General features: G+C 35.5%; 4 protein-coding genes across 4 annotated transcripts; 1 reads left to right on the top strand and 3 right to left on the bottom strand.

The window, feature by feature from the left end:
- Nucleotides 1–2,563: 2,563 nt before the first annotated feature.
- Nucleotides 2,564–6,865, bottom strand: LOC108197409 (uncharacterized). Its single transcript, XM_017365018.2, has 6 exons — nt 6,606–6,865; nt 5,951–6,086; nt 5,720–5,822; nt 4,444–4,534; nt 3,299–4,225; nt 2,564–3,118 (listed from the first exon to the last, which is right to left on the bottom strand). Exons 1-6 carry the CDS (start codon nt 6,609–6,611, stop codon nt 2,864–2,866), a joined length of 1,518 nt encoding a protein of 505 aa, XP_017220507.1. The 5' UTR covers nt 6,612–6,865; the 3' UTR covers nt 2,564–2,863.
- Nucleotides 6,866–11,361: 4,496 nt separating this feature from the next.
- LOC108197903 (transcription factor GTE7) lies at nt 11,362–12,360 on the top strand. The gene has a single exon (XM_017365643.2). The coding sequence runs from the start codon at nt 11,362–11,364 to the stop codon at nt 12,358–12,360; it is 999 nt and encodes a 332-aa protein (XP_017221132.1).
- Nucleotides 12,361–12,712: 352 nt separating this feature from the next.
- Nucleotides 12,713–14,082, bottom strand: LOC108196996 (chlorophyll a-b binding protein CP29.2, chloroplastic). Its single transcript, XM_017364458.2, has 2 exons — nt 13,582–14,082; nt 12,713–13,241 (listed from the first exon to the last, which is right to left on the bottom strand). Exons 1-2 carry the CDS (start codon nt 14,080–14,082, stop codon nt 12,879–12,881), a joined length of 864 nt encoding a protein of 287 aa, XP_017219947.1. The 3' UTR covers nt 12,713–12,878.
- On the bottom strand, nt 13,982–17,529 carry LOC108198778 (vacuolar cation/proton exchanger 3). Its single transcript, XM_017366548.2, has 11 exons — nt 17,143–17,529; nt 16,980–17,047; nt 16,589–16,617; nt 16,297–16,493; nt 15,991–16,203; nt 15,724–15,855; nt 15,527–15,643; nt 15,377–15,430; nt 15,160–15,276; nt 14,992–15,082; nt 13,982–14,903 (listed from the first exon to the last, which is right to left on the bottom strand). Exons 1-11 carry the CDS (start codon nt 17,416–17,418, stop codon nt 14,836–14,838), a joined length of 1,362 nt encoding a protein of 453 aa, XP_017222037.1. The 5' UTR covers nt 17,419–17,529; the 3' UTR covers nt 13,982–14,835.
- Nucleotides 17,530–19,672: the final 2,143 nt, after the last annotated feature.

Raw genomic sequence — 19,672 nt, 5'->3', positions numbered from 1 at the left:
TTCCAACTCCATAGTTAGTAATAGTGTATGCTTGCATGACTTGTGAGAGTGAAATGTATTTTTAATACAGATTAAATTAGTAAATCGGTAAACTCTTTGTATTGCAGAAAAATTGACTGAATTATAAAGTGTTGTAATTTCAGCGAGGATGGCTATAATAGTTGGAGATAAGTCAAGATTTTGTTACATTCGAGAGATTTTATAAATTAGATTAATATGATGGAATTGATTATACCTTTTTAAAATCCTCTCGCAATCTCGTTTTTACTGTTATTTTTAAATTTTATTGTCGACATAAATTCAGGTATTAAGAAAATCTCATTTTAATATAAATATATTTAATATTTATAAATCTTATATTTCACACTCTAAACCACGATTAATCCCTGTTCCGTAGCTCCTAACTGATTAAATCTCTAATTAATCACTGATTAATCCGATTAGTCCCCGATCAATTTAATTAATCACCGGTTACTCCTTGTTCCGTGACTTCACCGATTAAGTCTGATTCCCGCTTTTTACTGACACTGATCTAAACCTTAATTCAAAGTATCAAGAGTTGCAATGTTTCATCAAAGTTTAATGTTCTTGTTACTCCCTCCGTCTCAATTTATAGGTCCAGTTTGGAAAAAAAATTTGTCCCAAAATACTTGTCTCTCTCTTCTTTCAATACAAATTTATCTACATATTAATTGTGATTTTTTTTGAAACTCAACATTATTCTCATTTCTCAATGCACTAAATCCTTATATTTATTGTGATTTTTTTGAAACTCAACAATATTCTCACTTATCAATGCACTAATTAATGATACATGAGATAAGATTCCATCTAACCAACTTTTTTCTTAATATGTGTGTTTATTCCAAAATGGACCTATAAATTGAGACGGAAGGAGTATATTTTAAGATTCTAAACACGTGCCAATCTTCTGTGGCCAACATTTTTGAAGTTGAATCTGTATCTCACTTCTAGCCGGCTCTCAATTATTTTGTATTTCATTTATTGTGCTTCTAGTAAAAGGAGTAATTGCATGCACAACATTAACGCGTACACAGAACTAGCGTTTCGTCGGGACAGCAGGCCGCCTCGATTCATAGATTAAATAGATCGACATACCAGTTTTGATTTGGTATGGTATTTCTCTGTATAGTACTCTAGCTAATCACTCATGTTGTGTGTGTTTGCTCTCGTAAAATCTCGGTACATTATAGGTGAGTTAGCTCAGTTTATGTGTTTGTTCTCGTAAAATATCGAATACGTCATAAGTGAGTTGAGTGTACGATGACCATATTTTATTCTAACAATTTAGCTTGGATTGTATAATGATTAGACTTTTTTGAGGATATTTTCGAATGAGAGAATTAAAAGCCAGACACTTTTTATGCAAGTAGTCTTTTCTTCGCCAAATTGCTATTTAAATTTTGGGTTTTTTGTTATTTGAATTGTGTTTCTCCGAAGTGGGAGAGGAGGGATGGCATAAGTGGGGCTATAATCGTTCGACTAGCTGTAGGGCTGTTTAACGAACCGAGCTGTTCGCGAACAAGCTCGAGCTCGGCTCGTTAAGAGCTCGTTCGGCTCGGCTCGTTAAGTTAACGAGCTCGAGCTCGAACACAAAAAATTGTTCGTTAAGTAAACGAGCTCGAGCCGAGCTTTTAGTATGTTCGGCTCGAGCTCGGCTCGAGCTCGACTCGAGCTCGCTCGGCTCGAGCTCGGCTCGTTAAAGCTCGAAAAAATGTAATATTTTTGGGGTTTTTTTATAATTTATATATGTTATTGAACTCAGAATTCAACATATAATTTATATATATATATATTTTAGTGATGTAACCAAAATTTCGGAAAATAATAATTTTATATGGTTTGCTATTTTGACAGTCAAGTAGAAGGTTAACTAGTACCGCTAACTAGTGTTTAATCCTAAATTAGTGTTTCAATTTTTTAAAAAATATTTCTTACCGATCCAACCTCATGGATGTTAACATATATACATTTTAGTGATATAAACAAAGTTTCAAAAAAATTAAAATTATTTGGTTAGCTATTCTAAGAGTCAACTAGCGGTTTGTCTTTATTTTTTTTCTGGCTCGGCTCGACTCGACTCGACTCGGCTCGGCTTGTATTTGTTCGCGAACAAGCTCGTGTCCGGCTCGTTAGTTAACGAGCCGAGCTTGAACACAATTTTTGTTCGATAAAAAAGCTCGGCTCGGCTCGGCTCGTCAGAAAAAAAATTAAAGCTCGGCTCAGTTCGGTCAAAACTCGGCTCGGCTCGGTTCGTGAACAGCCCTAACTAGCTGTACCTTCTTGGAGCATGCATCAGATTCATAAGTTTCTCACATTAAGTTCTTGCTTATTGAACAAGACAGGTACCCTGTAACTCGGGACATGTTATTTAGATATTAATTTTAGCTTCTGGCTATTGATGGCCTATTTGTTTTAATTGAAGACTTAAACATAAGCATATTTACACAAATCAAGTGAAAGAAACAGTAATAGACTGTAGCTTATAACTAAAAGAATGAAATCTGCACAATCTTTTAGTTATAGGAAAGATAATTTCACATTAAAACAGATAAATGTACTTGATTCCAGTATTTTACACAGATTATCTGCAACTTAATTTAACAAACAGTTCACATTGCAAGGGAAGATGATACGATTAGAGATCGAAAGGAGTTCGATGAGACTGCAAAGGATCATCAAAATAAATATCCAAATGCAACTCAACAATACATATAATGCTAGTACAAGAGAAGGAAAGAGTTTTTCCAGCTTCTTGTAGGTGATCAGGTTCTGTCCCTTGCCTTCTAAGTTGACTCATATTGAGAAAAAGACGGTAACCAGCAAATCGAGATGAGAGTTGTTATCCGCGCTGGCTGTTGGAAGAAGAATGTCCTTGCTCACTGCCGAGGTCAATATCTTCCACTTCACTTCCATTTAAATCATGGGAGCTGGTGTTAAAGCTACGTTCCGAACTAGCATTGCTGCTTGTGATTAAAGACTGGGAAGCTTTAGATATCCCGACTTTAGTGGACTTGGATCTCAGGCTGTAAACAGAAGAAGCAGGAACATCTTTCATTAGCGACCGCATGTTACCTGAGATGCTGCGACCGATGTCCTGCACCATAAGCGTCAATGAAAACAAAAGGTCATTTAATGTAGAAAATTCAAGAATACCACTTAAAACAGTACCACCTCATATACTGCATATGTACAAATTTATGATGCACAGAGTGTGGATTTAGCTGCAATATTTTCATTATGTGACTTAATGAATGTGATAGATAAGTTGACATACCATATGCCTTATGGCCATATCTAACGATTTCTTGGAGAGTGATCGACCAAATCCTGAACTCTCCTGGGAAGAGGACTTCTTAGAGTTACTATGATCAGAGACAAGATCATCTTGCTTTGGGGGTGCTAGTTTTCTCATATTCACAACCCTTTCAACCATTTGAGTTCCCATTAAAACAGGGTTTACATCATCATTAGCGTTGAAGTACTTGCGACTTTTCACTATCACAGGTCTCCCGCTGTTTTGGGAATTACCACTTGAGACCTGTGATTTTAGTGAAGTGTATGGTTTCTGTCTCGGTTTTCCACTGGAGACAGCTTCAGCAGTGGATGGTTGAGAATTAGGTGCACATGGCCTTTCCTTAGATGCTGAAGCATGCCTTCTGGATGATGATGTCCTCAAATTTGGTGGAGCATCAGTGAGGAAACCAGGCACCTCAGACCTCTGTGATGTAGACTTCGCTGAGGGGGAAATAGCACGTGATGGAATTGTTTTTTTATTGGTTGTAGCACTTGACCTTGTCACCGAAGAAGAACGACCAGCAGGAGCGGATGCGCTACATAAACTAGATTGGTCAGATGACTGACTTGGAGTTGCACATCTTGATGCTGATTTGGAAGATGCTAGTATAGAGGGTCTTCCAGTTGGTGTAGAAGAACGGGCAGTAGATCTTGTTGGAGTTGAGGATCTCTTGTGAGGAGCCACAATTTTACTGGAAGGAACTAATGCTGTTCTTGAAGAAGGGGTAGAGGACCTCAAGGGCTTCACTAATGCAGGTAACGTGGGACGTCCCGTTGGTGTAGCAGGTCTAGCGACTGATCCTCCAACCCCTGATGATGACGACCTTCTAGTGCCAGCACTGGCAGATCTTCTCTGCCTATATGATGTTACCTCACTCGAAGCAGATTTTAAAGGGGGTTCTGCACACTGAAATACCAATAATTTTTAGCATGGAATTTTCACTTGCAAGCTACATATAGTCTGAAACAGAATCCAAATTTACTTCCATAATAAGCCCAAGTACATGAAGACTTCACTATTATTTTATTTATAGAAAAAACTCATTCCATAAATACACACATACACAAACCGGACATTTAGCAACTTAATAGTTGATAAGTCTTGAACCAAAACATAGTCCTTACTTTAGATCTTGGAGCAGTTGTTTGGAATTTAGCATTTCCAGTTGTTTTTACCACACCCTTTTCCAATGGAGCGCAAGGTAGTGTAAGAAGCCTGAATTATTTGAAAATTATTCAGAATGCATAACAGAGTAATCACAGGGGAGAAAAAAAAGAAGCAAACAATATGTAAGATACAGCGGCCAACAACACTTAAACTTGTATACTTAATTATAGCTTGAACTGCATCTTGTCCATTAAAACTTAAACTAGAAATCTTAAGCAACATATCAGGTGATGTGACTTCATTTGAGTAGTCTTTCCTGATAGCTAATTGTTCCATAATCCCAACACATATCAATAATTATTGTAGTAATAATAACAAAGCAAATCGAGACTGCAATATTCCTTCGGGAAGGAATGCATTTAGTTCATATTGTTGAAGAGAAGGCATCGCAAGAGTATTTCTTTCCTTAGGTTTGATAAATATAGTCCTCTTACTGACAGAAGGGGTCAAAGTACGAGTAACATTCACCATTTCAGTACACTGCTGCATTTTAACCATCTCAGCATTTAGGGTTGCTAGCTCGAGATGTGCTTATGAGTTATGAGTTCTTATAGGTGATCTGATAATCAATCTGTGATAGACTGATAGTCTTACATTAAAAGCGTCACTAAAAGGATTTTTCCCTAGAAGAAGTTCTGCAGCAACTTAATTTTTTAAGTGTCATTCTAATTGTAATACAGCAAGAACTGGTGACAAAAACATAATTAGGTTGACGAGCTCATGTGCAGTGGTCATAAGGTAAACTAACTTATCATCATAATAACTACTCCATAAAATGTTAATTCAAACAAACACTCGTTCATCAGTGCCTCTTCTATAAATGCTGACAGCTCCTCTTTAGACAGACTAAGCTTTTGAATTTCGAAGGACAATAAGCAGAGTATGCATTTATAGCAATGAAGTTATTAATAGCCCAACAAACTCCACTGTCGCTTCTGATTCATAACTACTAAACTTAAGCCATTACCAATAATTTTAAATTACAACCACCCGATAAAAGCAAGATGACAAGTTTCCCTGTAAAGGATTCGTATTATTAATATTTTTCATATGGATTCTTTTCTTTTAAGTATCATAAATAATCTTGAATCAAATGCATATTAATAGACTGATCATAAGGCATTCATTTTTAGCCTTTTGGGGATTGGCTATCCATAATAAAAAAACAAGAGAATCACCCTCTTAAACAAGAGATTATGAGAGTGAAAATGAGAGTAAGAGTACGAATAATACCAGTCATAATCAGTTTTGCCATTTTCAGAATCCAGAAATTCATCAGCTATTGATTTCGGACCATGTACTGCTGCATCAATTGATGTTATCTTTGGTTTCGATCCTGCAATTATAGTGCATCATCATCAATTTTTGTCAACTTAAGTATCAACTGTACATATAATCAGATAACAAGAAAACCATACTTATAATGTCAACTAATTAAACATAATGTAAAGACCTATATCATACCGAACGAATCATCAAAATCATCAGAGTTTTGAATTAGTGAAAGATCATTAATTCCCAATTCCCGGTTCCGCATCTCGAAAAACATTGACAAATCATCCTCATTCTCCTTCATCATATTTCTGTACTCTACTGAAGCCTGCAAAGTTCACCATAACTCAAACTCTCAATCTATATTCTACATCAAATACTAATAAAACACTGGATTCTAAATACAAGAGCACAAAAAAAAACCCACTACTTCTAAGCATTAAAGATCGAATTTTTATCAACATCAGCCAAATTTCACGGATCTGAGTCAACCTTTTAAACTTCACAATCAAGAAAGGCCCATCACCATAGCTTATAAAAAGAGATCATCATGTCATTCAATAAAATAAATCATTAACACAATTTCAATAACATTACTAATCCAGCTAATCAAAATAACTAGCATCAAATTATTTTCCAATGCATTGAAAATCAAAAAAATCCCATTCTCTTGTGACACACAAAAAACCATTCTCTCTCTCTCTCTCTCCCTCTCCCTCTCCCTCTTTCTCTCCCCATCTCTCTCTCTCAATGAGCTAATCAATTCTACTAACACACACGCACACACACTCTCTCTCTCTCACACACACACGAAACACACACACAAAGATTAAGAAGGTGTGCTTACCGCCATTGCTGCAGAAACCAAGCTGGCAACAAGATTGGAGAAGATGGGCAGTCCCAAAAAGTGAAAATTTATTATTAAATATTTATTCAAATTAAAGAAAGATGAAAAAAAGAAACTTTGAACGAAAAATTAGAAGAAAAGGGTTCAATAAATGAGACAATCTGAGAGAGTAGCTTTGACAATAAAGGCTCGATATTTATTTCTTTTTGTTATTGAGGGGGGAAGAAACAGTGTTTACAATATTTGAATTAAGGTGATATAATTAAGTATTGTTGAGAAAAGGAAAATAAAAGAGAAATGGGCGCAGAAAGCATTGAAACTCACGATGCCATTTTGATCAGAGCATCCGAGGTATGATGTTTATGTTTGACGGTTTGAGTGTTTTAGATTGAATGTAATGATGCCACGGACTGATGCTGTAGATGTCATTTTTGGGATAACACGCCGGACCCAACTCAGATTTATCACTGTACTGTTTTGTACATTCAAATTATTTATTGGATTTGCTCTCGGCACAGGTTAATTACTAAAATTTATGAATTTCGATTATTTTGATTGATGTGGTTGTTGTAAATGCAGGAGGATCCATCATTATTAAAAAACGTAAGACAATCAAAATCATCTAAATTCATACTCCCTCCGTCCCAGTCAATAGTATACATTGGGGGACGGGGGCGCGGCACGGACTTTAATGCTTCAATATAGTATAGTTCTGTAAATTATTTTTAAAATTTTCCTTTTCTGTATAAAAGTATAACATTTATACTTTTATACAAAAAAAGAAAATCTTAAAAATAAGTTGTAGAACTATGTTTTATAAGTGCCTTAAAAAGCGTGTCGAGCAGTGAAAAAGAAACGTATACAATTGACCGGGACAGAGGGAGTATATTTTAGTGCTTAGTATGTGCTAATGGGCACACCATAGAAAACCCGAATCTACTGCAGACTACTAAATATAAACTTAGATGGGCTTAGTGGACGGGATGGACTCTCGTGAGGGGGGTGAGATAAAGTATTGATTCTTGAGCTAGTCTGGAGCTCTTTTGGATCTTGTCCAAAACCTTAACGAGACTTTAGTGGGCTCGAGATGGATTGAGTGAGGTCGAGAGTGGGTCTAGTTGGATGATGACATCTATAAGCCTAGTTTATCTTAGTTCGTATTTAAGATACGCATTTAGTGATTAATATTTTATCATTAACTTTAATTTATTATATTTTTAAAAATTAAAAAAAAAAGATGGAGAGAAATACAATTGAATAATATATGAAACGTATGAATCATATGATACTCTCCACTTCGAATTACATGTCCACTTTCTAAAATCACATAGTTTAAGAAAAGTGAATTTTGAGAAAAAGAGAGTTGTATCAAGTCAATAATTGAACATAATATGTGACATATGGTTGATGTTGAAAATATAAATTATAAATATGTGAAGGAGATTTGATTTTGAAAGTATAAATATACATTAAAATTTAAAAATTGAAATAGACGAATATTTTTGAAACAATTTTTTTTAGTACTCGGAAAATCCTCCCTAATGAGAGAGAGTTAGAGTCGGACGAGAGAGTTGGAGTTGGGATTTTTATACAGTAAGAGTTATGGAACCAATCATTCACATGCAGAGCTTTGACTAACTAGATAAGCGAAATATACCGGAAAAAAAACACACATGGAGCCCAATAAGAAAGATACACTGTTGCAAAGAGTTGGCTAAAGTATATTTTATATATTTGAAATCAAAAGCTTGAGGATATTTGAAAGTAGTAGGCTTAACGTGGGTTCGTTTGAATTTAGAAGCTCTTGATTGCTACTTTTTAATTGTGTCACGAGTTTATGCATATACTCCCTCCGTCCCCCTCGTTTGTTTACATTGGGGGACGGGGGCTCGGCACGCATTCTAATGCTCTCGTAAAACGTAGTTCGGTAAATTATTTTGAACTTTTTTTTCTTCTGTATAAAAATTTGATGTTTAAATTTTTATACAAAAAAGAAAAAATTTAAAAATAAGCTATAGAACTATGTTTTATATGCGCATTAAAATGCGTGTCGAGCAGTGTGAAAAAACTGTAAACAAATGAGGGGGACAGAGGGAGTAATAAGTACATAATGCAGATTAATGTAGTAATTTTTAATAATATTTTATGATTATATATTATATTATTGAGTTGTTGGAAAGATGATTTTGAGTGGTGGGTTCGGCTTTACAATAATAGTAGATCTCGAGTACCGTGAGATTTTGAACTTATGTGGGCCTCAAGCTGAATAACTCCATGACTAAGTGGGCCCAAACTGCATGGCCCGATGAATTAAGTGAGCCCCTGAGCAGTAGTATCTGTTATCTGAGCCCACATTTATCAATCACGAAGGTTGCAACGTTGGGAGTATTTAAATTAGTTTTTATTAATTTAAAATAGAGGAAGATTATCTCAGATGCCATTTGAAATTATTTGAAATAAGTTATGAATTTAATTATTGAATATTGGAGAGCGACGGGCCCAAAACACTAAACTCCAACGAATTTTTGATAGTAGGGCCATGTCCCATGTTCATGTTCGGGGTGTTTTAAACAGGTTCGAAGAGAGTCTAGAGGCGTTTGGTTCCACTGTTTTAAACAAGCACGAAGAGAGTCTAGGGGTGTTTTAAACAGGTTCGAAGAGAGTCTAGAGGCGTTTGGTTCCACTGTTTTAAACAAGCACGAAGAGAGTCTAGGGGTGTTTGGTTCCATGATTGGTATGAGTTGAAATGAAAAATCAGATTAAATTGGTATGGGTTTAGGATATCATATCTGTATTTGGTTGAGTGCTGCAATCAATATATACAATTTCTGTAAGAAATAAGTTTTTAATTTATATTAATTGAAAATATTAATAAATTATTATTGTTATATACTTTGCATCATTGATTTAATTTTGTATCAAACATTAATATTTCATTACTTTTTTTCGTCAAATTTAAAGCGGATTTTGTTAATACTTTGGAAGAGACTCACAATAATTCTATAGATAGTGCAAAGTTCAGAGGAGGACTCAGTTGCAAAAACTGAGTTTAGAGGCCTCATGTCATGAACAAATATTTTTTGTGAAAGGTGAGTACATGTGATATTCACTACCGTTCCAAATGCACCCCAGCTATCTACCTGCCGGACACCAGCTATAGATCTGCCGAAAGTGTTATTGATGCGAGATTTTAAGATCTCCTAGTATACCATAAAATTCATTTTCAACACAACCAACACATCGTACAAATCGAGACACATTGCAGAAAGCGAGACACTCAAACACAAACAATGACTCAAACAGAAGGAGAGGAAAAAACCCAGAAGGGTTTTTCGAGTTTTGTGCGAAACTCGATTTTATTGATGAAGAAACAAACCAAAAATGATGTTTATTGATAAAAAAATTAAAAACGAGAAAAGTTGTGTTTTGTGAATGGAGAAGCGGAGGCTAGGAATTGAGATAAGCATGGAAAGAGAGAATTTGATATGAGAAGAAAGGGGAGAGAGATTGATATGAGAAGAAAAGGGAGAGAGATGGAGGTTGAGATAAAGATGGTAGGCGGCGGACCCTAGACAAAAAAATAAAATAAAAAATGAATGTATCTCATACCCACCTCTCTACTTGGGTAGGGTATCAAAAACCTATAACTTGGGGGTTTAATATATAGGTATAAAATTATTTTTTCCAACCAAATACCGAGTATGGATTTGAAATGGATAAATCCATACGTGATTCCATATATCATGAACCAAATAGCCCTTTATTTTTTTTCTTGAAATGAGGATTTAATGGATTTTTTAACCCTAGGGATTTGATGCTAAAAATTGGCTCGTCATTCATTTAATGTATGTAAAATTCGAGTTGAATCCCACGTTAATCATACTAACATAATCGAGTTGTACATAAATGAATCATATATAATTTTCACTCAATTAATTCTCATCGTTGAATATAGTTTATAATGATGCAAGTTATATTAGTTACTCTTAGTATATATACTCTCTATTTTGATGTATAACTCGTTTAATTTTTGGTTATGTAAGTTTGAAACGCTTGTGAAACGCTTGACACTAAAGTTAGAATCATTATTTGTATATATAAATTTAATGATTCGATCACCGTTTGTCCAGCAGAAAAAAAACATGTATAATTTTTTGTCACGTAAGTTTGAAACGCTTGACAGTAAAGTTAAAATCATTATTTGTATATATAAATTTAATGATTCGATTACCGTTTGTCCATCTGGAAAAAAAACATGCATATGTATGATAAAAACCCTCAAATGAGTGTCGCTCGATGATATCGTAGTATCCATGTATATGTACTGAAAATTCATGATTAACGCATCAAACAATTTATTCCCGCTAGTAATATGTCCTGACGTAAGATTATTAGTGATTAGTACTCTTAAACTTGTATTAAAATATAATATTCATTAGTATATAAACTTTTAATGAAAAGAATTTATACTCAGATTTAAAATATAACCAAATATTTATGACTGATGATGGAATCATTAAGATTTGGGAGACAGATTTTGATTTAAATTCGATACAAGAAAATAAAAATAAAATATCTTCTTTGCCAAACCAAACTCAATCACTCTCCTAGAATGATTTTGGTTTTGTGATTTGTTTCAAGAAGTTAAATTGAACAGCTTATAAACAAACCAAACCATAATATGATATATCTCGTTACCTATATATACTCATCATTACCGAACTGCAAAACACATTAACACTTTCACAAACAAATGATGTCCCCAAACAGTAAAACCATAAACCCTAATGCTCATGCACGTAATGCGCAACAGCCTAATCACACAAAAGTTTGTCCTAAATCATCTCGAGACGATGGCGTGATCTTTGATCTTGATTCGTATTCGGAACCTGAGTTGCAGGAACTGAAGAAAAAATTCATCTCTAACGTCGAACGGATTCGAAGTTTTGTAAAACAGATCGAGGCTCGTGAATCGAACTCTGTTGCTAAAAAACGTGCAATGCCTATGATTCCGGATAAAGAAAATAATGAAAAATATAATTTGGACTCGACAGAGAGTCGAAGAGTTGAGGCAGCAATGATGAAGAAGTGCGGTGTGATATTGGATAATTTGATGAAACATAAGCATGGTTGGGTGTTTAATAAGCCGGTGGATGTGGTGGCATTGAGGCTTTCGGATTATTATGAGGTTGTTAAGAGGCCAATGGATCTAGGTACTATTAAGTCGAAGCTTGGTAGGCGTGGTTATAGAAGTCCTCATGATTTCGCGAAAGATGTTAGATTGACTTTTGAAAATGCTATGTTGTATAATAGGAAAGGAGAGGATGTTTATGTTATGGCGTCTGTTTTGAGTGAATTGTTTGGTAAACTGTTTGATCCGGCTTATGAGAGGTATGAGAATGAGCGTAGAAGTGTGATTGTTGAACACGAGAGATTTGAGAGACAAGAAGCTGCTGAAAAATATGTGGTGAAGAAGCAGAGGAGAGTGGCAGAGGAGTTGGAAAATCGGGTGAAGAGATGGGAAATGAGTGTTGAGGAAAGGGATCGGTTGGGGCATGCGTTGCAAGACTTGATTGGGGAGTATTTGGATGAGATATTGCAGATTGTGGCCAAGCGGAATCCTGAAATGATTAAACCTGATGCAGAAGGGGAAATTGAGCTCGATGTTTTTGCTCTTGACAATGAGACCTTGTGGGATCTTGATAGATTTGTGAGACTTAACCCAAAGGCTGGACAGAAGAAGAAGGCTATATAAACGCGTGACTCTAGTCAGTATCTTTTTTTTCTTCTTGGAATCTTACAGTTAATCACATTATACTGTTAATGGATCCAGCAATAGCTACTGTTACTAAATATGATGAGGTATATTTTATATTTATTTGCATTAGGGATTATGTTCATAAATATAGCACTTAGTGTTTGATCTGATATGTCTAATACTGAGTATACATATGTGAATGTGCCTGATTTAGAGTCTTGAATCCGCTCGTGTTTACTTTTGATTGCAGGGAATTTATGTTTGTATGTACTTCTGCTTAAATGTTAGATTCTTATATTTATTGCCTAAATGCAAGCATCCTATCGAATTCATAAATATATATGTGAGATGAGTACACCAACATTCCATTATATAACAATCTGCTGAAACTATCAGGGTTTACGATTTATACAGGATTGAGAACAGAGATAATGTTTAGTCCCCATACATGGAAAAAGTTATCAGCCATAAGGAGATGATTATATATAATGGAAATGAAATGTAATAAGAAAAGCTCAGGATGAGGAAAAGGTGTCAATAATGGTAGTGTGGAGGGGATCACTCAAATGTGTAGCCCAGTTGTTAAGGGGACCTTTTCCGGTGGCAGCAGCTTGGACAGCAAATCCCAAAAACCCAACCATGGCAAGACGGGCATGCTTGATCTCGGCTAGTTGAAGAGTGGCCTTCTTCTCGGGGTCAGCTGCCAGGCCAAGTGGGTCGAAGAAACTGCCACCAGGGTAGAGTCTCTTCTCAGGGTCAAGCTCTGCATTTCTTTGGAACTCAATGTATCCAACAACAAGAACTTCGATCCATATCAGTGAAGTAATGGAGAATGGGAGTGGTTGGCCAAGGTACGATGATCCCTCAATTAGCTCTACCTGCAAATTTTCATGTCAGATCAATAGTCCAAATCTGTTCTCCATGTTTCTAATTTCCACCTATACCGTCATTTCTATTTGTAATACGCAAAAGACTCATGATATTTTAAAGTCCATCTACTAGTGTTAAACCTCTTACCCTCCTTACATAGTTCTTAGAGCGGGATATACTGAGTACATTTGGTTAGTTTGTAAGTTTGACAAGTGATCGGCCTTGATTGTACAATTTTGTTTAAAGGAATGCAAATCAAATTGATGTACAATTTTAAATTGATGTAGGATTGTGAATCTATCTCCATATCTATGATAATAAAGCTTAAATTAGGCCTAAAAACAGTACCTTTCCGGCATCTTGCCAAGTGATACCAGTGAGAGACTCGACAGCAAGAGCTCCAAGAGTAGCCAACATAGCCCACCTTCCATGAATGAGCTCACATTCTCTGAACCTCTGCAGTCCAAACACCTCAGCATAAGGCTGAAAAGGTGTAGGATTCACATCAATACTCTCGATCCTGCTTCCGATGATATCTCCAGCCAAATTCTTGGCTACGTTCTGGTCCAATTCATCGTAATCAAACTGCAAATACTCAGCTGGCTTTCCCAGACCAAAAGGGTCGAACCCGTAATCACCGACAAGTGTTCCGTCTAGATACTCTGGTGCCTTTGCACCAGGAAACCACAATGGTCTGTCTGGTACAATTTTAGAGGCTTTCTTGGGTGCTGCCTTTTTCTTGGCACCAAATCCGAACCGGGCTTGGACTTTGCCCGAATTCGAGTTGGCATCGGAGATTCGTGTCCCGATGAATGATGATGCAGCGGCGGCAACTGTGGTGGAAGCCATCGAGATTGATTAATTTTTGGCCAAGTGAGGGAGTGGAAGATATGAAATGAAGAATGAGTGAGTGAGTGATGTTATGTAGATTTTTGTGGTTTGAATTGTTTATCTTTGAGAGCGAATTTTGGGCGTTGGATTAGGAGGGAAAATCCATCTGACGGTTGAGAGAGCCTAGATCTTATCTACTTAGCTTATCCGTTGGGTTCAAATATATGGTTTGTTGAGTGGACAGGTTGGATCGTGATTTGTGGTTGACACATACTGTGTTTGAGAATATGAGAAACTGGCCACTCGTGTGATGCCATCTGTCCATGTTTAAGAATACTGGATAGTGCCACTTATGTAATGACACATGTTAGTGTGCCACATGTAAACCAGTTATTAGTTCGTTTCAATGTATATCTCCGATACAGCAGGCGGACTTAAAGTCTGTTGTTATCTTAGGTCCTGGGTTCAACTCTGACTCGTCTCTAGCCACTGGTTGTTTTGTTTGTATAAAAAGATGCAAAAGTTACAATTCAAGAAAAAACAAACATGGACCAGTTGTTCAAGGTTCACTAGCTGAACACAACCTCATCTCAAACTCAAAGGTGTAATGAAACTATTAACTACAATTCATGAGTCAATGTATACAATAATTGATCAGTTGTGCTACAGATATTCAAGACATACTGCGATCGCTTTTGTACAAGCTGAAAACTATTGTAGGAAATGCAAATTAACTATAGCTAATGTATCAAGTATTGTCCATTCTGCACTTCAGGCTCTGAAGATTCCTTTAGTCGAGGATCGAATACCTAAGTGGATGTTGTTTTGTTGGTGATCAGCTGAAAATGTTTACAAAACACAAGCAATAAGAACGTGAAACAGATATGTAACTGTTATGGAAATCGGTTTTGTAGTTGAAATGCTTACTGGTTGTTCCGGAGGAAACAAAAAAACATGCTCCAATAACTATGTAGCATAGCAGAAGAATGAGTCCTTTCATATAGTGAGAAGTTCCATCCTGTTAAGATTTTTAACCATTATTTGTTTTTACTCATGAAATTTATGATTTAATGTGAAATAAAGAACATCGCATACCTGCAGAGTGAAGGCTGTGACAATAATTGAAAGAGCAAGCGAGCCAGTTTCAAGGAGACTGAAATCAAGATCCATGTCGATGCCCAGTACCCAACCAAACAATACACTTGCTGGCACCTGTGTTCCCAAATTTCGCTCAATACGAGTACCAAAGCAGGAAATCTAGACTGTAAATGAAAAGTCTATTAGTAATTCCGCTTATATGACATGTTCTTACCACAAACATAGCAATCTGAGTCGCAGAACCCAGTGCAACACCCAATGTAATATCCTGCATCGAAGCACAAAGTTAGCAAACATGAATCAGAAAACGCCTTAGAATTTAAATTATATATGCATAGAGGTTTATGCATGAATTTTTACTAACCAACTTGTTCTTGAAAGCAAATATAACAGCTCCAGCATGTTCTGCAGCATTTCCAACTATCGGTAACAAGATGATACTAATGAAACTGACAGATATTCCCCAAGATTCTGAAGCTTCCTGTTTGTTCATAGAGATCATTACACTAATCGACATTGTTTTACCTTAAATAAACAATTAGCATTGAAATGTTGTTATACCTCAATAGTGCCAACAACGTACTCAGACAACAAAGCTATGAGAATGGTCATCCCAACTAGCCAAACAAATCCACTCCAAAATCCAATTACAGGTGTTTCTTCTGAACCCGCGATATCATCATCCTGTTCTTCCTGATCATACCAGAATTACGTAAAACATATTAATTTGACAGACTATTACACTTACATATATAAAATACTGTCTACATTTTGCTTAGGTGTGTTCTCAAAATTATTCCATAAAATTGAGATTAATTGATGAATTACCTCTTGTGCTGCGAAAAGTTTGCTATGAGTACACAGCTGGAAGAAGATGTAGGCCATATATGCAATCAACATTATTATACTGCTTGCTCTCGACAACTGAAGCGTCGCCTTAGGACTATAAGCAGCAGCATCGCCAGCATAGCGGAACATCAAAGGGAGAGCATGACACAACAATGCCAGCAACAGAAGAGCAGAGTTCACATCAGCTTGTTTCTGTTACATCCAAAAAGTTAGATGAATCTGATTACATTTCCAGTACCATCATAACAAAAGTGCAGTAAATAACATCGCGAATTATAAATGTACCCTGTCGTAGTTTTGCTCTTTGTGCAGATTAACAAGGCCACCACAGAAGAGCGAAGTTCCGAGAACCAAAAGAAGATTAGAGAGAATAGAACCTAGGAGAGAGTACTTAACAACATCTACTTTGTCTTGCCAGAGAGCTAATATTGCTATTATCAGTTCTGTTGCATTTCCACAGGTTGCATTCAGAAGCCCTCCCACTGCAAATTGTAATTAAGGATTAAATAATCGAGTTTAAATCTTAATCCCAACAGTTTAGTCTATTGAATTTGTTAAGCAGATTGAGAGGAGGTACCTGTTGGACCAGTGTAGAAAGCTATTTGCCTGCATTCATACAAGAACACAAGGAGAAAATTAGAATCATATGATACATGTTACAACAGTTACTAAATTTATTTATTCTTACTAGAAATGAAAATTTAAAAACTGGTCCTACAAATATTTAAATTCAAGTAAAAGATTTTAATCAGCAAAATTTATTCCTCGTTTCAATCGCCGTTTTAGAATATAATTTATTAGTTGATTGGATTTTTCCTCGCTTAACAGGCAACTAGAATATAATTTATTAGTTGATTGGATTTTTCCTCGCTCACGGGTCACCAGACATTTGATCATCGTCTTAATCGATGTTCGTTCAATCTAATACTAACGTTAGAACTTAGAAGGACATGAATTTGATTTCTTACTCTGTCAGAAAACTGATGCGTTCCGCAAGCATGGTGAGTCCAAGCAAGCTCAAAGCAAACACCCACGGCTGGTCAATCACAACAAAAAAACCACATTAATCCAAATTTAAAAAAAAATCAAACTTCATCGAGCCAGAACCAATACCCGAATAATTCCACTTACTCTGTCAAACCCGTACCACTCCGCGAATATCGCCAAAGGCACAAACGGAAGCAGAATACAAAGCTTCGTTCCAAAAAGCACCTCCTGAACATTGCCAAAAAATTTCTTCAGCACACTACAACGAACTTTCGATGCAAGATCGATATCGGATTTTTTGCGCAACGACGAGGCCGAAATATTATGTGCCGTCCGGCCATGTTTCTCCTTGCTCAAAACCTTCACATTTCCATTCTCCATTTGCCATGGCTCAGTGACCTGCTCAATTGAGTTCGACATTTCTCTATTTCTCACAATTTTCACAATAAAATATTCTCGTAAATTTATGCACTATTCGTATATATAGATTAATCGGTTAAATGAGTGATAATTTAAGTTTAAATCATGACAGCGCAGGTGATGCATGTAATTGTTGGTTTATGTAAAACGGTTATATATGAAGACAATAGTATTTAATTACATGCTGCTTCTGCGAAGTTTCGTAGTATTTTCTTCTATTTTTGGTTAGATAATTAGTAAAAATCGAATTTTCTAAATATTGTTATAATTTTTAGCCGGGAGGATATTTTTTTACTTTTTTTTTTAATTTGAAAAGGGAGTATCTTGCTCTAGCGAGGATTTCATGCTAAACTTTACACATCGGTTTAAACACCTTATTTAGCAAGGTAGCTATTTGTGTTAAGTATGTGTGAACAACCTACTCACGTAAATAATAATTGAATGGAGTTTTGATAAGATTGTGGTTTATAAACTTACAAATTAGGATCTGCTTTTAATAAATATGCAGGCTTATAGCGTGGTTTAGCATATGGTGGATTCACGTTTAATCTCACCTCTATGGTTTAATCATGATTAGTAATAATTACTCCCTCCGTCCCCTTTTACATGTCCACTTTGAAAAAAAAATTTGTCCCAAATTACTTGTCCACTTCTCTTTTCAAAGCAACTTTTTGTATGTTTTTTCAAAAAGTAACAACTTCCAATGTTTGACTAGCATATATATACACACAACTCTATCTAATTCATTACATTTATTAGGGATATGTATGAAAACAAGATATCCAAGTAACATTTTCTTAATATGCGTTTTTTTTTCCAAAAGGGACAAGTAAAAGGGGACGGAGGGAGTATATTATATCATTACATTAGTGTCATCACTCCTCCCTCCAGCTTAGCCCAAAAATTGAAAGCGCAATGTTGGGTGTCTCATTTTTTTTTTTCGAAAATATTTCCAAATAGGAGGTGTTTCAATTTGAGATGATTATATTAGAGATATCGAGAGTTATTAACCAAAAACCCAACTAACTTGTCATTTTTTTGCCAAAAAACCTTTAAGCCTTTTTTTCACTAATAAGAGCATACAGTGACCTGTTGTCTATAAATTTAGCCAACCTCCTATGGATGACTAAATTTGTCGGACCTCTACAGGTCTGTAAGAAATCTGTAGGAAGATTGCACATCATTTATTACCATATTGAACTGATATATTCTATTTTAACAATCTAAAATATTAATAACATACTATTTTTAAATTATAGCCAACCAATATAGCCAATACCATTGAAGAGAAATGTCTTACAGGTTCAACAAATTTTACATAACGTCTTACAGGTCCAATTTAACCAACGATTATAGTCAACACCGTTGAAGATGCTCTAACCCCAATAAACTTTACTAAATCTTTGAAAAAAAAGATGGGTTGATCAGCATCAGTGCTACCTTTTCCCTTCTTGTTACAGCAAGCATTGCTCTGGTAATTCATTATGATGCAGTCCCTTAATACACACAGTAACTTCACTATTACTGTAGTGAACGCTTGAAATTTGACTGGATAAATGAATTCAAGAATAACAAAATTTAAGAAAAATTATGATATTGTTGGCTTGCGTTGTAAGTTCAACATGTCAGATTTTTATGTCTGTTGATTTTTAATCTTTAAAATCTAATTTCAGAACGTTCTCACTAAAAGACATGATTAAATACATAGGTCTACTCTGATTTTCTGTGAATACTATCTCCCGTATGTGTGCATAACTCTTTCAAAATCACATACATGCCTTGCAGATTGCTCGTGACTATAATCCTGGACATCAAAGTCATCTAGAAGTTCTAATCATTTCCGGGATTTAGCAATTATATAAAATCAAATTTGTTTGTATAAGCGTAATTTTGATAAAGATGATGAAACCTCATATGTTCAATAGGTTTATGAAATTAGAATATTATAAATAATTAAAGGATAAATTATTATTATTAATCAATAGGCACGACATGGCGCACACGTGTATAAAAAGATATAAATGAGGGTAAGATACTTGACAAGTCAGATCTGCAGATTTAACCATAGTTTATTTTGTATTTTTTAATATATTTTAGTAAAGTTTATTGGGTTTGTAATGAAAACAGAAGTTTAAAAGTTTTTTGGCAAAAAAATGACAAATTGATTGAGGTTTTTGGTTAATAGCTCAGATATTGATGTTAGTGCAGCGGTCTATGTCTATTTAATGACTCGATATCTAATAAGAAGATGACA

The sequence above is a fragment of the Daucus carota genome, chromosome 8 (genome assembly GCF_001625215.2).
Source record: "Daucus carota subsp. sativus chromosome 8, DH1 v3.0, whole genome shotgun sequence".
NCBI classification, from domain to species: Eukaryota; Viridiplantae; Streptophyta; class Magnoliopsida; order Apiales; family Apiaceae; genus Daucus; species Daucus carota.
The sequence above is the reverse complement of the archived record's forward strand: the minus strand, read 5'-3'. Positions and strand labels throughout refer to the sequence as shown.

What these genes read in the sequence shown, in the direction of transcription:
- LOC108197903 (XM_017365643.2), top strand. Translation starts at nt 11,362, where the DNA reads ATGTCCCCAAACAGTAAAACCATAAACCCTAATGCTCATGCACGTAAT.
- LOC108197409 (XM_017365018.2), bottom strand. An exon ending in CAACTGCTCCAAGATCTAAA is followed by an intron (nt 4,226 to 4,443) that starts GTAAGGACTATG and finishes TTGGTATTTCAG; the next exon opens with TGTGCAGAACCCCCTTTAAA. An exon ending in ATATGGCCATAAGGCATATG is followed by an intron (nt 3,119 to 3,298) that starts GTATGTCAACTT and finishes CTTATGGTGCAG; the next exon opens with GACATCGGTCGCAGCATCTC.
- LOC108198778 (XM_017366548.2), bottom strand. Translation starts at nt 17,418, where the DNA reads ATGTCGAACTCAATTGAGCAGGTCACTGAGCCATGGCAAATGGAGAAT. An exon ending in AGTGGTACGGGTTTGACAGA is followed by an intron (nt 17,048 to 17,142) that starts GTAAGTGGAATT and finishes GTGATTGACCAG; the next exon opens with CCGTGGGTGTTTGCTTTGAG. An exon ending in ACGTTGTTGGCACTATTGAG is followed by an intron (nt 15,644 to 15,723) that starts GTATAACAACAT and finishes ATGAACAAACAG; the next exon opens with GAAGCTTCAGAATCTTGGGG.
- LOC108196996 (XM_017364458.2), bottom strand. Translation starts at nt 14,082, where the DNA reads ATGGCTTCCACCACAGTTGCCGCCGCTGCATCATCATTCATCGGGACA. An exon ending in CTTGGCAAGATGCCGGAAAG is followed by an intron (nt 13,242 to 13,581) that starts GTACTGTTTTTA and finishes GAAAATTTGCAG; the next exon opens with GTAGAGCTAATTGAGGGATC.